General features: G+C 37.4%; 1 protein-coding gene across 7 annotated transcripts in view; it reads right to left on the bottom strand.

Annotated features, from left to right (window-relative positions):
• The window catches only part of Gycbeta100b (guanylate cyclase soluble subunit beta-1-like), a 111,345-nt gene that overhangs the window by 23,226 nt on the left and 67,899 nt on the right, over positions 1 to 20,220 (bottom strand). For 2 of the 7 annotated variants that reach the window (XR_011800143.1, XM_072006024.1), the window contains exons 1-2: positions 4,405 to 4,528; positions 4,072 to 4,145 (exon numbers count right to left, since the gene is read on the bottom strand). The exons of the other annotated variants lie outside the window; for them this stretch is intronic. Coding sequence is in view for 1 of the 2 variants with exons in the window: in XM_072006024.1 (XP_071862125.1) it covers positions 4,072 to 4,145; positions 4,405 to 4,407 (77 nt within the window). In the remaining variant the exon portion in view is untranslated. Of the gene's footprint in view, positions 1 to 4,071; positions 4,146 to 4,404; positions 4,529 to 20,220 lie in introns of those variants that run through there. 7 annotated transcript variants of the gene reach the window in all.

The following is a 20,220-nucleotide window of genomic DNA, read 5'->3' as shown; positions in this document are numbered from 1 at the left end:
ATTGGAAATATCATGCAATATTTTATTCCCTCAGATTATTATATAAGGGAAAATAAAATATTTGGTAATTACGGATAATCTAAATATATTTAAAAAATAAACAACGTAATGTATGTTTTTAAATAGATATAATAAATTTCATATATTCTACATCTTCACAATTATCATTCATTTATTTTAATATAGTAATATTCTGTGACAATAAAAGACATACAAACATATATAGAATATAGAAACAAAAAAAAAGATATTGCAATATCTGTAGAGATCAACTTTCAGATTTAATTTAATCCTCTACAAAGCACAAGAGAATCTTTGTTTCAAATCCACGTTCAAATATATTGCATTAATTACAAAATGGGTTTTAACGATCGCGAATAGCAGAGGATTACTTCACAGTTTATACCCACAGCTGCAACCGAATTACAATGTCGATAATTATGTCAAAAGGAGATAAAAAAGTAACTTTCAAAGACCTGTGTATCTTTTCGTAGCAAAAAATCTTTCCAACTCTCATCGAACGCATTCTTTGATGTCACTGATAATTGCACCTACGCCTCTGTATGGATTTACGAAAATAGGACACTCCGCAAGCGACAAGCACCGTCATATTTTCTACGCGAAGCGAGTCGCGTCAGTAAGATCTCGGAAATTACATCACGCAGTTTACAAACACGGCGGTGATGATGGGATGTGATTTAGGACGGTTAAAGTGACCCTTTTTCCCGGATCTTTCAAGAGTCATTATGGTATCTTACACCGAGGGTAACCCACATTTTCGTATCTCCCACTCATATATTTCCAACAAACAACATTGCTCTCCTGGGACTTTGTCACAACCACTTCTTTCATTTAGGAGAAAAGCTAGTATTGATTCTACCCGCATTACTTACATCGTGTGATCTACATCAAAATCACCGATATCACATCGAAATAAGAAGTGTGTCTATTATCGTCTTAAATTACAATACATATATTTATATTTACCAAAATTAATTCTCTATCCTTAATCCTCCATTAGCTTTAATTTATCGATATTACATTTAACGATATCTTTGGTTGTGTTAATGCGCAACGTGCATTCGTTATGTGATTAATAACGCATGACTATTATAATAATGTATTAATATTGTTAAATTCGTTGCTGTGTATGTTTTAAATAACAAAGACAACATTATTTTCCCAATCAGCCGGAATTAAGCAAGAATAGATAAATTATTAAACACACTTATTTCAACATCTACTTAAATGAGTTTTATTCGCTCATCGTCATCCCCGATTATAAATACTAATAAAATGAAATAAATTCGAAATGAGATTTTAAACAAAAATGCACGAAAGCAACGAATGCTAACAAACAAGTCAAACACACCAATTTCCGCTAATAATAATTATCTTGGCAACAGCTTATGTCTCACTAATAAACAGGTTCATTCCCATGAAAGCACAGGAAATCAGACTTTCATAAAACGTTGCATAATCAACCAATAATCTTGGCTGAACCGGCTCTACGATAAATTCTTGTACATTAAGTTGCCGGCCAGTTTCAATTAAATCTCAGCGAATCGCGAAACGCATAGTTGACCGACCGTGCCGCATTGGCCGAGCAATAACTCATCGTGTATTCAAAGAAACATAAACCGTGAAGCAACACGAGTATTACGCAGTCAAGGCCATACGAAATTTTTAATTCTGTTAAATTAACTTATATGGAAGTTAACTGAAATGGTTCTCAGGAGTTTAACGACGAGAGCATGCGTGTATGTAAATGACAATAAATTTTACAATAGAGATATTGGAATTTTGTTATCAGCCGCTATGATAATTAATATCAAATTTTCGATTTTGCATTCATGAATATTCCCTATTACGAACTCTTACAAAACTTATTAATATCATAAATAAGTTTCCTCGAAGTTAGATCGTTGAAAAGTAACATTTAAAGAATTTCTGAACTGTAGAAAACTGTTTCTTGTAAATCTAAAATAATGAAAGAGATATATGAAATATCATGTAGAAATTATTTAACATAAAGTTGCTGCACGAAGTTTTATCCGAAGAAACGACATGTCACGTGTACCAACGTAATAACTACGTGAACTTGTTGAAACTTCGAAAGACGCGCGGTCCTCGTTGTCACCTTTGAAGACCGCGAAAGAAGGTTACATTTCCGGAACGCTTGGGAATTTCGCGCGTGACTTTGTCGAGTCACGTTCGCATATTCGCGCATAAACCCGTCTTACCATCTTCTTGCTCTCTTTCGGTCCTTTCCTTACTTTTCTCACCATATAAATTTCTCCAGACAACCCGCAGGAACGTACTTTTACGAGAAGATAAAAAAGGGGATCTGGTAAGAAGACCAGTTTTTCGTTTAAGAATACGATCAGGAAAAGGAATTCCACCGCTGTGAATGTAAAAAGTTTTCCTCGGCGTGAATTACACGATTCTTTTTATATTCTAACACGGTTGACAATCTTTCGGCAAGCCGTAGTTGTTGGTTCGAAAGAAAGGAGCGCCGTTTAATCCTGGTAAATAAGTAGGCGCATCAAACGATTCCCAGAGGACCGTTTGATCGGTAAATAGCGAAACATTCATGCGGTGTGTTCGATCAAGCATTTAAGGATTCGCCTGTGGTCCGCGGCGACCGCTCGGTAAACAGCAAAACGCGTGCCAATATTTCGTGGGCTGTATCGTTGAATCAATAGACCCTGAGCATCGGGTAAACAAAAGTTTATTACACGAACTTGTTGATCCAATGAAAAGGATGGAAGAAGTCACCGAGGCTCGACGTCTTTTTCCGTTTCACAGTAAGACGAACTGAATGTATGAATGTGTCCGTACGTGTGCGTTTTGTATTATACTTCGCTCTTTACGGAAGAGGGTGGAATTCTTTAGGGTATAATATATGAGAGCTTAGTTTTAGAGGTGTGGTTTATTCTGAGAGTGAATAGGGTGTTTAAGGGCAATAAAAGGAGTTTATGTAAGTACAGGTGCGAATGTAGCTTGTGGGTGTGATTGATACACTTGAAGAGTAAAAATGGTGGCGTTGAGTGCATTTGAATGGACGAAAGAGAGATGAGGTAGAATGTAGGGTGACATTCGAGTGTTTTTAATGGCAGTTAGAGCGTGGCGATGGTACAATATGTCAAAGAATAGCAAAATCGTTTGTAGGTGGAACAAAAGCGTTAGTAGCTATATAAATATATCGGATTTCATGGTTTTCGACGCTTTTGTGTTTGGTTAGCTTCTTTATGTTCGTGACAGGTATTCGAAAAGTCCATTGTGTATTTAAACGCAAATTCACAAACGATTATATTAATTTGAGATACAAAACGTGTACTTTTACAATGCGATGCAATATTTATAAGGACATCAGTAAAGGGATGCAGAAAGTATCTAATATTTCAAAATACAAGCATAAATTTTCATATATTCAAGCAAAACATAAGGAATAAAAGTGCGGTTCATTATATTCGCGTGTCCATAAGAAATTCAAGGAAAAGATGAGAAAGAGCGACGTTTAAACCGCCACAATGAAATTTATCGACGAAATTCATTTTCGTCGCGTTTATTCTTCAAATCGAATTGGAAGTTCAATCATTTTACCGATTTGTATGGAATCACATTGGCCAGAAGATTCAATATAAATTCCGGCTAGTACTGCAATGGGCGAGGAAAAAGAAATATCTTCTTGAGGCAGCGAATTTCCAATTAAAGAATGCGAAGGATTCGGGTCACGGATGCACCGAACCCCGCTACAGATACGTCTATATACATCGGAATGCTAGAGCAAAATAAAGCTGGGCAAGCATGGAGTCCATACCACGTGGCCTGGCAAAGCGTCTTCTCGTTATCAACTTGTAGCCTTCTCGACAGATGTCGACTAGCATTCGTGAAATCGAACGGACAACGCTGCGAATATTTAAGATTGTACACGAATAGGAAGAAAAATGTGAACGATGGATCATGCAAGCGTGGTGTACACAGCAAATGAGACACCAAAGACAGCGATAGAGGGACAAAGAGAAAGAAAGAGAATGAGAGCGAGTCGGGCGCCCACGTTTTACCTACTTTATCGCCTCCCACGTCTCGCTGTCAAAGGTCTTCACAACCAGCAACTCGAGGGCGTAATTCACAAATCCGTACTGCACATAAGACAGAAAGAAGAAGAACCGATAGTTTAGCGCGTGATCGTGTGAACGAACATTGGTAAACGTCAACTATTAACGTGACTGTGTATGATTTACGAGCGAACGAATCGGTTTAGTCACTGGTACACGCGATTATAATTGACATCCATCGACTGTCAACATGTCCTATCGGTCGTCCGCCAGTCACAGTCCGTTCAGCCGTCGATTTTCCGTCCCAGATAGTCTTTCCGGTTTCTCTTTTACCGCAACGTACCATGATGATCAGAGAGAAACGATCTATTGAAGGCTTTTCCACGTATCATTCCATTCTAATTGCCATGGGAGCCATGTTTACCTCGTGCACACGAGCCGCGTACTGGAAAGTCGGCCTGCTGTTCGTCGGAGACGATAAGTATCGATTTTCTGCTCTCGCAGCTGCGCCATCTAGATACAACCCTGTTACCCGTCTTCAGCTCGCTCTCTACGCGCCTCCTACACCCTTCCGCTGCCAATCCGCTTTGTCCCTATCGTCGGTTTGCCATCAACGTTATTATTCGTTGGATGATTACTTAGAAGACCTGGAAGACGTGCAGAGACTAACGCGGAGAAATCTCGTCTTTCTTTTTGGAACTAAACATCCACATTTTTTACTTTCTTCTTATGTTCGATTCTATATACTGCTCGTCTATTTTGAAATTTAAGTAAGAGATCATCTGGTGGTTATTGCATGCTCGATTCTGTAAGGTATCAAGGATACGGAGAAATGCTATTTTAGAAAGTAGAATGGACGACGAGGAATATTCTTTCGTAGCTTTCGTTATTTTATATTTGCTTTCTTCGTAGCGTGAAGACGTAGGTTGCTATAAAAAGCAGAAAGATTGATGCATTCGGATATATTTGCAATTTATAATGGATATTATAATTTATAATAAGAGACAACAGGATGTGTAATAAATTTTCGTTTTTAGAGCTGAAAAGATCTAGAACCCCTAACTTTTTGCAGTCATATAAAGTTTCCATCCGTCATCATTTCCTAAACACTATCTATTTCCATCAATCTTAGTCGTCATCTGGGGGCCATCATCTCAAACGATCAAGTGAGAATCGACCGAATCGAACGAACTAACAAACGAATGAAGGATATGGTCCATCTCCACCTACAATTTGTTTCCCAACTATTCACACAAAGAATAGTCGATCGAGGAATAATCGTACGCATTAAACGAGAAACCTCACCACCTACTGATTTCAATTTTTGGCTAAATTCGAAGATTTTCAGAATTATTAAAATTTCTTGGACAAAGTTTCTTCTTCGCCAGAAACTTCCTTTAGTTAACCCATTAACGTGCTTTCTGGAAACAGCGTATCAGGCGTTTTCAGGGATTTCAGACGGAACATCTGACGCCAGGAATACTTTAAACGACTAGCACCAGGCTACGTTCCATCGTTAAAAAAAAATAACAGCAGACATTTAAAGACGACAGCAGTCGGGGCAACAGGTTCAAACGGACTAAGTTCGTATTAACGTAGGGCGCAGGAAATTGGAGTGCGATATAATATTCTGGTCGGACGATCCGCGTTGAGAAACGGCGACTTTGGGACGATGCGACGGCGGGGAATAAGCTCACGGCTTAAATCGTAATTAGAAACGAAGGCAGGAATTCGTAGCGCTTCAGTTACTTCCAGCGCAGAGCTTCCGTTGAAACGTCTCAAACGGATGAATTTTACTTTCGCGACGTGCGACTACACCGTCGTCGGAACCGAAGAAACCGGAAATTACCGGTGCCTCGCCTAGGTGCAGTACGGCTTCGTTAGGGCAATCACCGGTGTTATCGCGGATCGTGCTCTCTAGATATAAAAGGGCACTAATCTTTGAGATGAACGTGATTCTTTCGCTTGGCTTGGATTAGATGCTGATTGGGTTAGGATCAAGTTAATTTCTAGAATTTTTAGGTTCGTTTCAGAAACGTATTTCATGAGATAGAACACGATCAAAGGATACAAAATGTTCGTATATTAATTTTGAAAAATCTCTCATTGCAAATATGCTTTAGAGTATTTTATATCGTTTGTAGTTTTTCAGTAAGTAATAATTTCAATTGATGAATTGAACAGTGTATTCTGTGATATTGAATATTGCTTTTAAACTCACATTTATCACAAAGCCTTCGTTTCGCATTATAGCTGCCCTACATTTCTTTGAAAAAATTTCTGTAGTAACTTGTCTACCGATACCAGGAACGATTCATAAATATCCAGCTCAATTATGTAATTTTTCCGTCAAGTTTATCTTGCAATGGTCGCAAGGGATTAAGGCAATATACATTATATTTCCCTTTCTCGTACATTCAGAACGCCCTGGAACATCTGCGGAATCCCCCACAAAATTATACTCGTACAATTATACGTACAAAGGATCGTAAAAGTAGCTTAATTGGAGTTTAAGCACTAACATACGTGTGCGCAATAAGTACATAATCTATTTAATACTATCGAGTAATCTAAAATTATTTTACATATTGCTTTTATAACCATATTTAATTCGCCATTCGATCTTCCAGAAAATTTGTCCAGTCAAATCAAGACACAAGAATCGATTCTTCTTAGAGTTACAGAAACAAAATTCGCGTTACCGTGAACTAGAAGTAACCAGACTAGCCATAAAGCTACAAGACAAAGGATCACGCGATACGAACATTCATCCAAAATTCCCTTGGCTTCCATGAAACAAGCGTTTTTAATTAATTTACGCGTTGTTCGCTCTCCATCGACTCGCATGTAATCCCTAGGAGAACACGAGCAATTTTGAGCTGAAAGACGACAAAGAGTATACTTCCGGCGTTGGGAATCAATTGCAGAAAGATCATTAGGGCAAATGAAAGTTTAACGGGGCGCTTCGTACGAATTCCTTTTCTCAGAGACGAAGGAGAACTTGAAAATTTCAGCGCGACTGAGGATGCACGACAGCGCATAAATATTTAAGATCCTGTGGAGATCTAGTCAAAGTTGGCCAAGAACTTGATGGCCCGAATCGGGCGTCGACTGTTTAACGTTGACCTCTTTTCCATAGTCTTCTGAAACTTCTCGGCGTGTTCGATGGAGGAGAAGCGTCCAATAACCATTTTCAACGTTCCTCGAGTAAAAACGCTGACCTCGAGTTTAGTTGCCGACGGTGTTACGCGTCGATTCTTCTTATAATCTTGCCGCTAAATTTTCTATCGTTTTTCCTTCGACCATTGTTTTCGAGCAATTGGCCTGATATCGACGCAACATCGACACACTTTTACGCCAAAACTGCCAAATGTTTACTCTCGCAGCTGTCGCGCGACTTCAAAGATGAACACGCTATATGGAACTCGCAATATCGGTATATAGGGCAGCCGAGGGAATCGCGAAGACCTCGTCCCCATTGTGAAAGGCCAAAAGGACATGGTGCAGATTTGACTCCGTGTGATTTCCAAATTAAAGCTTTTTTCAATTGTTGCTCGTACTCTAGCACGTGAAAATCATCCACACGATTCAGAGATAGTAATCATTTTTCAGCGAAAAGATATAACAAATTTGAATTTTAGGAAAATTTGATGTCGTTATTGTACAGTTGCAATGATGATTGGAGATGTTTTTTTAATTGCTCTTTGAGGATACAGAAAATTATCGTGGAGAGGCTGGGTTTTGAAAAGTTAGGGTGGGAAATGGAGAAAATTGTGTCCCACCTTCTGCGCTTCATACGAGCTCAACGTTTATCGTACAGAGTTCTGTTACTCCCAAGGGGTAACATGAGATAAGGGAAATATTTCTTGACCCGATAAAGAAAGTTAACACATTTACAACCCTTGATATAAAGAGATGTTCCCGATATTTGCGAAACATTTCTATCGTGTATGCGTTTAGAGTATGCAACTATTATTTATTCGAATATTCTATATAATCCTCTCTATCTGAAAAATCAGATATCAGAACCTTAACTTGGAGAAACAAAAATGATAAATAATGATAAAGAAGAAGATTCTTAAAAACTGAAAGATAATGATATATTGATTTCAATTATAGTAACATTGTTGTATAATAATACTCCTTAAATTTATTGAATCTAGGAATAAGGAGATCGAGGAATATATTAAGGATTACACCCGAACCGTCTTGACTAATGAAACTTCATGAACCACCAATACTCCAAATGCTGGTCTCTATGGACTATAACATGATATCTGCCGCGATCTTTCCCATCGAATAGAAACACGTTGGCATGTTGAACGGTCGAGGTATACTCGGAATCGATGCAACCGTCAAGATTTACGATGCTCGCGACCGGATGGGTTATGAGCTAAGATGTAGTCCTATCGGTGCCAGTGTTTGCTCGTAAATGCATGAAAATAATGGTCGTTATATAATTGTTGGAACATTTACGATCGGTAAAAGTTTACGAGCTATATGTGTCACTGTGAGCAGAAGCAATCGTATCGGCTGTCAAACGAAATGCATGGGCATCGACCGTCAGGGATTAAATGGCTCCGAGTGATTCAGGACAGTGGTAGAGGGCGATAATCAACGTCGACGACAACCAAGGGCTTTCCACCTCCTCCACTTGTGCACAATGAAGAATTACCACCCGATTTCGAGTGTTTGAGATCGTAGAAAAAGATCCCCCTTGTAGACTGTAATATGTCACGATATCGTGGAAAGAAGATAGGTTTGATCGTCGCAAAAACGCAGCCAGAACGGATCTTCGATCTGTCGTAACATCGTCGAACGTCTCGTTAGCAACGTTCGCCGAAACTTGGAAAAGATGCCCGGCCTTGCATCGTCGTTGCTGGAAGTGGATCTTAGACGATGAAATATCGTGATAAAAAATAAATGAAAAGGAATCCTGATTGGATTTTTATATAGATCTTGGATTAAACAGTTGGTATCGATTGACAATTTTGATGTGTTCGTGATATATATGAATTTTCATAGATTTACTGTATCAATTTCACACCAACCTTCTGAAACAATTTGTATAGGTCAGATTAAAAGAAATTCTTGATAACAATTGGAAACGGACTATAGAAATCCTTCGTTACACTGCCCTATAAAATGTTAATGTCTTACAGAAGTTATATTTACGATAATCTCAAATTTGATAAATCTCAAACCAACTCAAATGACGATAATTAATTCAATATCAATCTCGCGAGTCTTCTTACGCTTACGTGTTCAGCAAGAAATACTCCGAATTGGATCGATTTACCAATTAACTCGTCCTGACCTCATTAATTATTTTTAACTAATTATTGTAGTTTCCTACGACCGCACTACAAATTATTCAGATGCAAAATCCACGAACGTGGTCAATAGCGATCTCACGTTAGACTTAAGCTAGCGGACGATGGATATGGCATCAAACACGATACGAGTGGATAAGCAGTTTCGCAGCATTATCCACTTCATAAAGCATCGATGTGCAAATATTGGACGAACCATTGCAACCAGTTACAAGGGTCCCCCACGTGGCCCTATCACTCTGTCATGTTACGGGGTGATTTATTTACGAAAGAGTTTCGTCCCTGTCGTAAAAGCATCGCTCCACGTTTTAGAATCGAACGTTTCTTCCGGCTCCATGCAAATTTACCTGCCACTTAGTGCACGCACGCACTTGCTACGGGCAATGGTTATATGTGATACACCGGCTCCTTTCAGAACCCCCGTATGGAAATTTAATATTTTTAGGCTGCTATGAGTGACGTTCACACGAGGTAACTAGAATGTGTGGGAAAATATAAACGGCACCAGGCACGGAATTTGGAGGAAACGAGTTTTATTATATCCTGTATGAAGGTTTATGGGTTTCAGTAGAATAGGGCTGATCCTAGTCAGACTATACGCGTACACAATTTTCAAAGATTTCCGCTTCTCTTAAATTGAAATTTATGCTTTCTGTACTTTTTAGATAGAATCTGCTTCGTTTTTCATAGAAATTTTTGTTTTAAAGTTAATTGCATTATTTTGATAACTGTACTGGAAACCGTGACGAAACAAAAGAAGAACATAAATGGTGAACATAGAAAACAAGTTCTATAAATATATAAATTTTAGAAAATAATGACGAAAGATGAAAGTGTGGAAACATTCGTCGGAAACAAGCAGATTTTACTGCTGGTCAAATGTGAGTAAGATTTCCAATACGTTACGTCAGACGATAAAACATGATTCTTCATTGTATTTTCTACTTTTCTTTGTCTCTTCTAAAAGCTTCTTTACGACCGTAATATTATCTACCTTTTTGTATTTTAAATATCAGAGAAAATTGCTTGATTTTTATTATATATACATAGCTTCATATCATATGTTATAATAATCGATTGAACTAAAGATAATCTGTAAAATAAACTGCTTTTTTCTATTTCAAGATGACTTATAGTGTATTTTAGATAATAATTCGATGGATTTATTATATTATATTCACCATATATTTTCCTACATTTCAATTACAGTTCAATATTTGCCTTGAAAATACTTTTTACTCCTAAGAAGTTGATTCAAGAATCTACACTGATTGCATTTCGTTCGTACACCTCATCAAACTCTGTAAACGAATTCTCCAACTTATTTTCAACACCCTCCACGCCTACACACACCATTTTTCCAATCAAATCCAAATCATTCGACTCGCACAACTACGTCGTCGCGTATTTCCACGCAAACACCTGAAGCGTCTTGGTAACAAGATAATCAATAAAAGCAAGGTACTCGTTAAGTGGACATTACAGTCGGGAAGTTGGAAGGATGGTCGAGAGTGGATGATAACAAATGGGTACGGCTGCTTTACATCGTGAATCTGACGGAAAACTTGAAATTGAAAAGCCGTGTCGCAGCGTGCTTTCATGAATCGATTCGTTTCAAGTACGAAACAAAATTATCCGCCTCCTTTGCACCCTCCCCCTTGAAAATTAATTAGTCAAGGACGTCCTCGTAATTTGGATCCTCCCGCCCTCTTCCGAGGCGATGATGAATAGCGTTCCGAAGTTAATTAAAAATACCATCACGTATCGAATATCGATGATTCCGTGGACGTGCCCGTTCCGTTGTCCGTCTCCGTACGCTTTCGTTTCGTTTGAACGCTAGCATAGAGACCTGGCCCACACACGGGCCGGAACGTTCGGGATAATAACGCAGAAATGACCGACGTCATTGAATGTGATGCATACCAATGTATCATAGTCTACCTTCCAAAGGATAGTCTGATCAGGCAGTGAGGTTAGGTTGGGAGAACATTGTTTTAACGGAAATTGAAATATATTTTTCTTCAATACAGAAATCGAATAAGAATGTAAAAATATTTCTACGTAGAAATAACTAAAATTCAATAACGAACGGATTTAAAAAATATATAAGAAGAATATAAAGTGTAGATTCTATTTTAGAAAATCCAGAATACTAATATGAGATTGTGTTTTATTATTACAGTAGAATAACTGATATTCCATTTTACTGATTTCAATTTATTTCATTTTTTACTAAAGAATAATAGATAGTTGCCGTTATAGATTCTACTTCTCAACGGATCAATATTGATAATAGTACGAATAAGCTGCTTAAAGACTTACGTTTAACTCTGCCCTTTAGTACTATAGGATTTTCATTATTTTTAGCATGTGGTAAAGATAATTGTGGCGTTCAAAGGTCACAGGAAATGTAAAGAAGAGTGATGATATTACGAACACGATTTTAAATTTACCTTAGGATCGTGTTGCGCTGAACGAACTTATGGAAGTAAGTTATTGGTTTCATGGAAATTGAAGTTTAATCGCGCGCTTGTGTAATAAAATTGAGAAATTCACAAAAAATGGAGTTGATCGCTTTAGATTCCGAGAGATTCAGTAGCAATAATCATTTATATAAAATCTAATGAAGTGAATTGTTTGATCTTGGAAAGCTTAAACGAGGTGCCTATAAATATTGATTTTATATAAGGAGGAGGCTAGATTCCGACTAGTCCCTTGTCAATTTTTATAATGAAACGACGTCACTCCATCGGTGGAACGTGATCATGTTAGGCTATCCCACGACGACCATCAATTTTCCTCTTCTATGATCTCGTTCGACGGTGAAGATTAATGTCGACTTTCGCGGCTTTTTCGATCCTTTCTGGCCAGCCGAGCGTTCCCATTACGTTTCCCGAACTACTGCTTTGCCTGAGACGATTAGACTCGCAACTCGATTGAAGTTCGATGTAAGTGGATCGATCGACATCGGTTTAACGCTGTTGTTTGGCAGGCTCGTTTCACCGCAGTCGAACGTTTTATTTCCGCTCGATCGAAAACCGAGTTCCCAGGATCAACGAAAGAATTCATGGCTCTTACGACGGTATCTCTTCGTAAATAGAAAATTAATTCGTTCCGTTATCTTTGAAACTTTTACGTGAATTTATAAGATATTCGCATACGTGGAAAGTTATTAACGAATAGCAAACATTGGCTGTCAATCGATATCGTATATTATTGGCATTTACTGGAATTTTTCGTCTTTTATCTCAAGAAGGTATTAACTAATACTCCGCTACAAAACACGTAAATATAAATATCTCATAAATCACGATATCCAATAGAAATGGCAATTAAGCGAGATTTCCCGATAATCGCACAAAACTCTCGACATCGCTGCATCGCGAGTTAATATTCGCCATTTTCAACGTTTCCGCATAAAGTTGCGTTATATTATGATACAATCGAGCGATAACGTCTAAATAAAATGATACGTAAAATGATTCGGAAAATTTACCCCGTCGCCTACCGTTGATTCGAGTGGAAATGTTTAGGGATTGTCTATCACGAGAAATACTTCTCATGAATCGAGACGTACATATTTATTTCGTGAAATCGACCATATCGAAGCTTTTATTTCCACTCGATAGGAATCGAACGACGAAAATTTCCAGTCGTAGAATCCTATCTTGGTTGCAGCAGTTTCATCCGAATGATCGCGACTGGCTTTCCTCGAACGTCGTCCGCTCGTAGAGAAAACCAGATTCTGCGAATCTAATAATTGTTCTGCTGTAGAAAATGTGAACACGTATCTCGGTCGATACTTCGATAGAAATGAAAGGGTGGTTGGGGTGTATCGTGTGCTAACTCGTGGTTAATTAATAAGAAAACGAAACGCTAATTATCGAGGGGGTGCAGCTACGAGCCAATTCTTCCGTTTACGCCTCGTTGGGTGCAGCGTCCTCGATTGGAATTGCAAGGGAATAAGCTTAGGAATATTTTAATATATTCCATTAATGGAATGAAACAAAAAGGAGTAGGGAGAAATACTACGTGTACATGGAACGCGTACAGTGTCGAGGAAAGTGTGTCGAGGTGAGAAATGATTTTTTTCATTCCTGCATGCTCGTAAAACTATGTTGAGTTTAGTAATGCAGTAATAAAACATATTGCTGAAAGCGCAGGCATCGCATAATTGCAACGTATAAAGCTGGAAAATAAAAAAAACACGAACATCGAAGCGATAAGACCCCAACATGCTTTATAAAAGTTCCATGTAGCGAGTGTTTTTATCAAAAAGATCCATTCCCCCGTTATTATGCATTCACAACACGTATCTTCGAAATATGATTTACGACCCCGTAACCCTTTCCTTTTTTAATGTCATAGATCGCAGTGGAACGACCGACTGAAACACCACCAATATCAACTTATCATAGCGCCAGGACGCGAATCATATTTTCGCGATACGTTGTCGTTGGGTAAGCGAATCACGCGATTTCCGTGATCGATATCCGCCGCCAAGCAGAAGCGGCGGGATAAGAATGCGAAACACCGTGCCATTTGCACGCGACGAAATTGTTTCGTGAAATATGAAAGTCTGATGCGGAGAAAAATTGCAGACAGTTGTTTCGAGTAATGTTATATGAACGTTTTCTACTTCGTAATATTTTCTGTGTTACAAAAGGACGGAATGTAATACGTTACACGGTACTACATGATCTCGCGCATGAAATCTCCTGGCAAAGCTGGTAGAAAGTGAACTGCATTGTGTACTAGTTTTTAATACGTGTTTTGTCTTTTTTATGTCGAGACAAGAGGAAATAAAGTGTAACTCCGCTGACATATAAGTTTTTAACGTGAGAAATAGCATTTATCGGCTTTCTTTTCTCTTTTACCATTGAAGAGGAAGATATACGTGTGTATTTATGCATGTAAAATGCATAAGATGTACGATGAAGATGTGCAAGATGTTTACGAAACTATAGGAATTGTAATTTTACTGTGAACATAATAGGAAGAAGAGAAAGTACCGAAGGATAATAATTTATCATGACGTGTAAATATATTCATAATTTTTATTACATACATTCATAATTTTAATTATACCTGATACTGTCCACTATATTAAACAAAATTTAAAATTATTCAAAATTGTATACTATTAAAAGTAGAATTTCTATCGCTTTATAAACATGGTATCATGATTTTAATCATGGTGTTTTGATTTTTGTTTCACTTGTACTATATTATGTTCTATTTTGTATTAAACATTTATACGATTCCGGATTTATAAATGAGTCGGATGAATATGTCATGTATTTTATACCGTGCACCAATTTTTCGCAAATATGATTTAGTCGCAATATTTTATCGTCTTGACACCGGTATTTTCGATAAAACGGTCACAGGAATTTTACTATACACTTTTTTTCACAATCAACAATTACTGAACATAAATTTAGAATTTAGTAAAATATAACATAATTAAGATTATTATAAAATGGCTTGGTCGACGCTTCGTTAAATATCTTTCAACGCGAACACTCGGAGTATGAGTTCGTGTCGTTTATTTATTTGCGCTATGGTAAAGCCGATACAGCTTTTGATAATGTCAAGGAGCTCAAGAAGTTGATGGTAGCAGGAAATAAACGCTGCGGCGACTTTTGCTAAACCTCTGTTATCCAATGGGAAATCTTGCACGTTCTACTATAATTCTTTCTCACTCCTCCATAGGGAAACATCTTTCAATACTGTCTTCCGTGGATGCTCGCGCGATTCCTTGGCCTGGAAGAAACGTTCGACAAAATATCCCTTGTGCTTCTGCCTGTTCCTATCGTGCTGTGTATTGGCAATATCGTCAATACATAGTTGCCATTTAAACGATTGGCGTGAGATTTTGTAGAGACGTTGGAAGACACGCAGTTATCAGAAACTTTGTTAAGGAAAGGATAATTCTAGGATTTGTAAGAGCAAAATACTCCTATAGAAATTCTATGAATCTCAAAAAATTCACTTATATAAAAAATTATAAAATTGAACAAATTTTAGATTGTAACACGAGATTAGAGTATTGTACAATACTATATCCTACATTATTAGATGATTGACTGGATGATTGAGGACCATTACAAAATAATGGACAATATTAACAAATAAATTCTCCATAACCAGGCGATAAACAGAGGCACAACATCAAAAATATTCATTACTTGAAACAATAACTATTTAACATATTGCTTATTGATCTCGTAATCGCAGGATTTCCGAATCGAGGTTGCAGTGGCTGAGAGAACAGTATCTATCATAAACCGCTGTATAACCGCGGAACTCACTTTGGATCATCCCGTAGGGGTGATGCTCTTTTCGAAACTATGTAACCAACCTTGAACTACCCGTAGCTTTCGAAATCGATTCTGAAAAATCCATCCTGCGTCTTGGTAGAAATAGTTATTTCCTGCCACAAAGAATTGTGCTCATTCTTTTCATTTATTTCAGTCTTTGAACTGGAGATATACACAAGTAGCACCGTATTTATGACCAAAGGATTGCATAGCAAACACAATTCTAGAATGTCTTTGCATAACTATCTGATTTATACAAGTACATAATTTGACGTAGTTTTCGCTAGTCTGGCATTTCATTTAATGATCTCTTGGTAGAATGCTTTCGCTTCTCCCTATAATTGTGCATATCATACAAATCTGAATTTCTCGCTTATTGTCGAATGTCACTAGCGTCCTCACTCGTAACTTGGTTTCCAAACTCGGCTGTCTCTGTGGTTGCTGCGGTTCGTTTCACTATCCATCGAAATGCACGTGGCTTTTCCCACACAAGGCGAAGACACTTCCGGTTTAACATCGTTTATGAACTTCATGTGGCGAATTTGTGTCCGGAGATACTCATCGTGATAAGCGTAGGAGTTAGAGATTACATTAATGTGGGATTAAAACCCTCGATATGCGCAAAGATTACTACCAAATCCCGTGGATTCAACATGCATCGGAGAATTACAGACAGAGCAGCTTTTTCCAACAAATTAGCTCGGAAAACGGAAAGCTAAATATAGGGAGGGAAAATTTCAAAACAAAATACAAGAAAGATTTAATAGCTCAAACGATCAATCCACTGCTACTAAAATATGGTTACTTCTCCGCAGGAGTTCTATACCATTTTAGTCAGACATATTCTTAATTTAACTAACAATATTTACTCCAATCTCGTTGCTTACATTTCTGTTCATCTGTTCATCTCTAAAACCTAGCAATTAAGAGGACATAATTAAGCGAAAGCAATAGTATGTCAGTTACGAGTATGTTAATCGATCGATAAGGTACACTTCGATCAAATACGTTTAATTTTCCATTTCGTAGATGCATGCATTTCTATATCCGAAACAGAGTTCTGCGCAATTGAAGTATTTCACGTCACTAATGTACATTCAGTTGCCTGTCTAACGCCCTCTGAATCTACTGCAGCTGTCACTGAAGTCACGAGGTAGATGGAAGCAATCTTAACATATTGAAACTCATTTCGAGTTCTATTTTTTGACATTCACGGTGAAAGGATTGCAATATCTATTACAGTATAAAACATTCATTTTATTCATATTCAAAGACTCGTAATAATTCGCGTCGATTTTACTCAGATTAGCCTGTTCCCAACTATTCTCTGTCAGTGTTCAATTGTTTCAATCGTATTCGTCGTGGACCCTGGATACGGTTCGTTATAAAAAGATCGAATTGTTCTCGTTGTAGCAACGTTAACTCGTTTTCAAACTTCTTTGCGAATGATAGTCTTGCATAATTAGATTTGGGACCTATGCTTGAAAAAGGTGAATTTTTTGTAATGACAACATTCTACAGTCATTCTTTTCATCCGTATAAAATTTTATTAATTCGCATAACTTCGCGAATAAGAGCACGTAAACTGCTGAGATATGTCGAACTTTGTGATTGGATTTCGTGGCACGCCGACAGCGATTAAATTTTCCTCTACTTTGACTAGGTTTGAGTAAGGTTGCTCAATTTATTGTACGTGGTTTTCTTGTAGTAATTACAAACAATTCAGGAACTTTATGTACAAAGGCCTCGTAAGATAAAATTCTGAATTGCGCGTATGTGTGTAAATAGAAAATTATAACGGCTTTTGAAGAACTTTATCCTTTTTATATTTATACTTATAAAACTGATAAAAGTTTGATAGTAATTCAACTACTTGAAAAAAATATGTCCGCGTAGTCGGCACAACTTTGGCAGAAAGAAGCGGACGATTTAAAATTTAAGAGGAAGTCAAACGAATTAAAGGGATCCGAATAAGACGAACGAAACAGAAGGCACGTTTGTTTGAGTCAGGAAAGATCTATGTAAGTCAAGCTAAGCTTGGAGTGGCTCGGATAAAGCAGGTGTCTGAACAGGGTCGAGCAAATCAGATTAATTCAGAGAAGTTCTGTGAAAAAAAAGAAGAAGGAACGAAGCTAGAATGTAACAGAAGGTCCAAGATAGGAGCGAAGACGAATTAAAAGGTATCGGGAAAAGTTCGAAGAAGTCAGTAGACTGAACTATGTGAAAGCACGTCGAATAACATCTAAGTGAATGAGAAGAAAGTGGAAAAACTTTGCCAGTACCAGTGTGTGTATGTGTATTTCTAAAGAAACAAATAAATTTCCTTTGCTCAGTGATTTATTAATGGTGTTTTACCTTCGTCATTCATAGATACATGTCCATTGTACTTTCTCTAATTAAATTTATTTAAAAAATATTGTTTTACTACTTTGAATTGCTCAAATTGATGTTTGGAAGCAACTTTTCCGTACGATATAACGTACGATTTATGAATTTCTTAGATTTGTTTTATTCTGCGGGACTTTTTACGCCTAAAAGAGGCACGTAAAGATAGTAAGATAAAATAATACTTACAACTATCTACATAAAAGTGATTATTAAGTTCCTTTGGACGTCATCTGTAGCTCCCAACTCTCGCGAAACTCGTTTGTAGACATTTCTCAAAGCGATAATTACAATCCTTAGAGTTATGAACGAAACGAAGGGAATTTGTGAAACGTGACTATTGTAACAGAGGGCGTAGAGACTGCCAGTTATTTGGCATGATGAAAAACGAATTTATTTTATTTTCATGGAAAATAAATAGTATTTTTACATAAAATGCAAGATCAGAAAAATATATATATATATCAACTATTAAACATGTATAAAATAAAAAGAATTGACGCAAGAATCTAACTCTTTCACGATATTACATTCTAACCCGTAAAAAAGTATTCGTATGCACATACACTGGCGACAAAATCGAAACGAACGAAAATTAAACATTATCCAATATTTTTTCTCGCTGTATCCAATTACGTTCACTGTTTTGACACTTCAATTAAAGTAAACCGCAACAAATACAAGCCTGCAAATATAAGCTCGGACGAAATTCGAGAAACTAGTCCAACGGTCGCAAATGGTGAGTAATTCGAGTTGATACAAGCGTTAAAGCGTTCCAATAATTTGTCTCTTCGGCCAAAGTCCTGATAAAGCGAAAAAGTAAGAGAGAGGGGGGGAGAGAGACAGAGACAGACAGACAGACAGAGACAAAGAGAGACAGAGACAGAGATTCGAACTTGGTTCAGATTTATCAGAAATCGGTTCGGCAAGGTCGAAGCCAATCAGTGCGGGTCTCGGAAGTACATAGGTGGAGGTTAGACTAGTAGAAAGTTGCCGGAATCGTTCCAGATGAATCAGGGTGAACCGAAATAGTTCGAGGTGTGTCCAGCCGAATCAACGAGGGTCTACGTTGATCGAAGGAATTCAGATAAGTCACACCCAGTCGTTCTACTTGATAAATAAACATGCGTGGCAGGATAAGACTATTTGTTAAACGAAAGGGCGCAATCACTTAAATTGGAAAGCTCGTGTCCTTCTTGCGTGGGATTTCTTAGGTGTTAGCTACTCAACTGTAAAACATTGAAGTTAAAAGTTTCTATTTTTATAAAGCAAGGTTAAAATCTTAAATAGAAAAGGATATTGAGGGGATTTCTTCGAAATCAAAAGCTTCCAGGAGATGTTACGAAGGTTCTATAGTTTCGCAAGTGTTCCTCTTTAAGATATTGAGATAGGTATTAGGAAAATGTTACTTGAACTGATCATAAGGTGAAGATCGTCCGGAAATTATTTTTAAGTCACCAAAGACTATCTAAAGCACATTTGGAGATCGTCCAAAATGTTGTTAAAATCATTATATTATATCGTAAGGTAATGTTACGGGCATTAAAGGGGAGTTGAATATCGTCAAAACTGTGCCTCGGTCATTCTAACGCTGTTGAAACTTATTTGAAGGATACTCCAGATTGTTTCAAAGGCACGTCAAGTTCTCCCGAGACCTTGTCATTTGTCAGTTACTTATTATTGTCCTAATATGACGAAAAATGCTTTCTTCCTTGAGATTTCTATATTTTCATCAAGGTCAGACTCGTTTGGGAATCATTTTTCTCGAAAATCAATCGGTCGTAGAAAAATTTGATTTTTACCTTCATCGGTATTATTACAATTACTAACAACCGTATACATTTCACAGTCCAGCTTCAAAATGTAAGAGAGAATAGAAGTCAGTAAACGTCTTTTTATTTAAACTGCTCCACTTGACGTCCATTAATTCTTCCAAAACGTTTTCATGCCACAAACTGTCCACATTCGACCAAAATGCACAGCCTCTTTTAAATATTTCACACTTGCTTCACATACACTTACATCCACTCGTGTACCTTTAAAAACTCGTGCATATAAATGTAATACACGGGTATAAATGAAAGAGGAAAAGATAAATCACGGTTGAGATTGAAAAGC

Source organism: Bombus fervidus, chromosome 1, assembly GCF_041682495.2.
Source record: "Bombus fervidus isolate BK054 chromosome 1, iyBomFerv1, whole genome shotgun sequence".
NCBI classification, from domain to species: Eukaryota; Metazoa; Arthropoda; class Insecta; order Hymenoptera; family Apidae; genus Bombus; species Bombus fervidus.
This window is presented reverse-complemented; position numbering and strand designations above follow the sequence as displayed.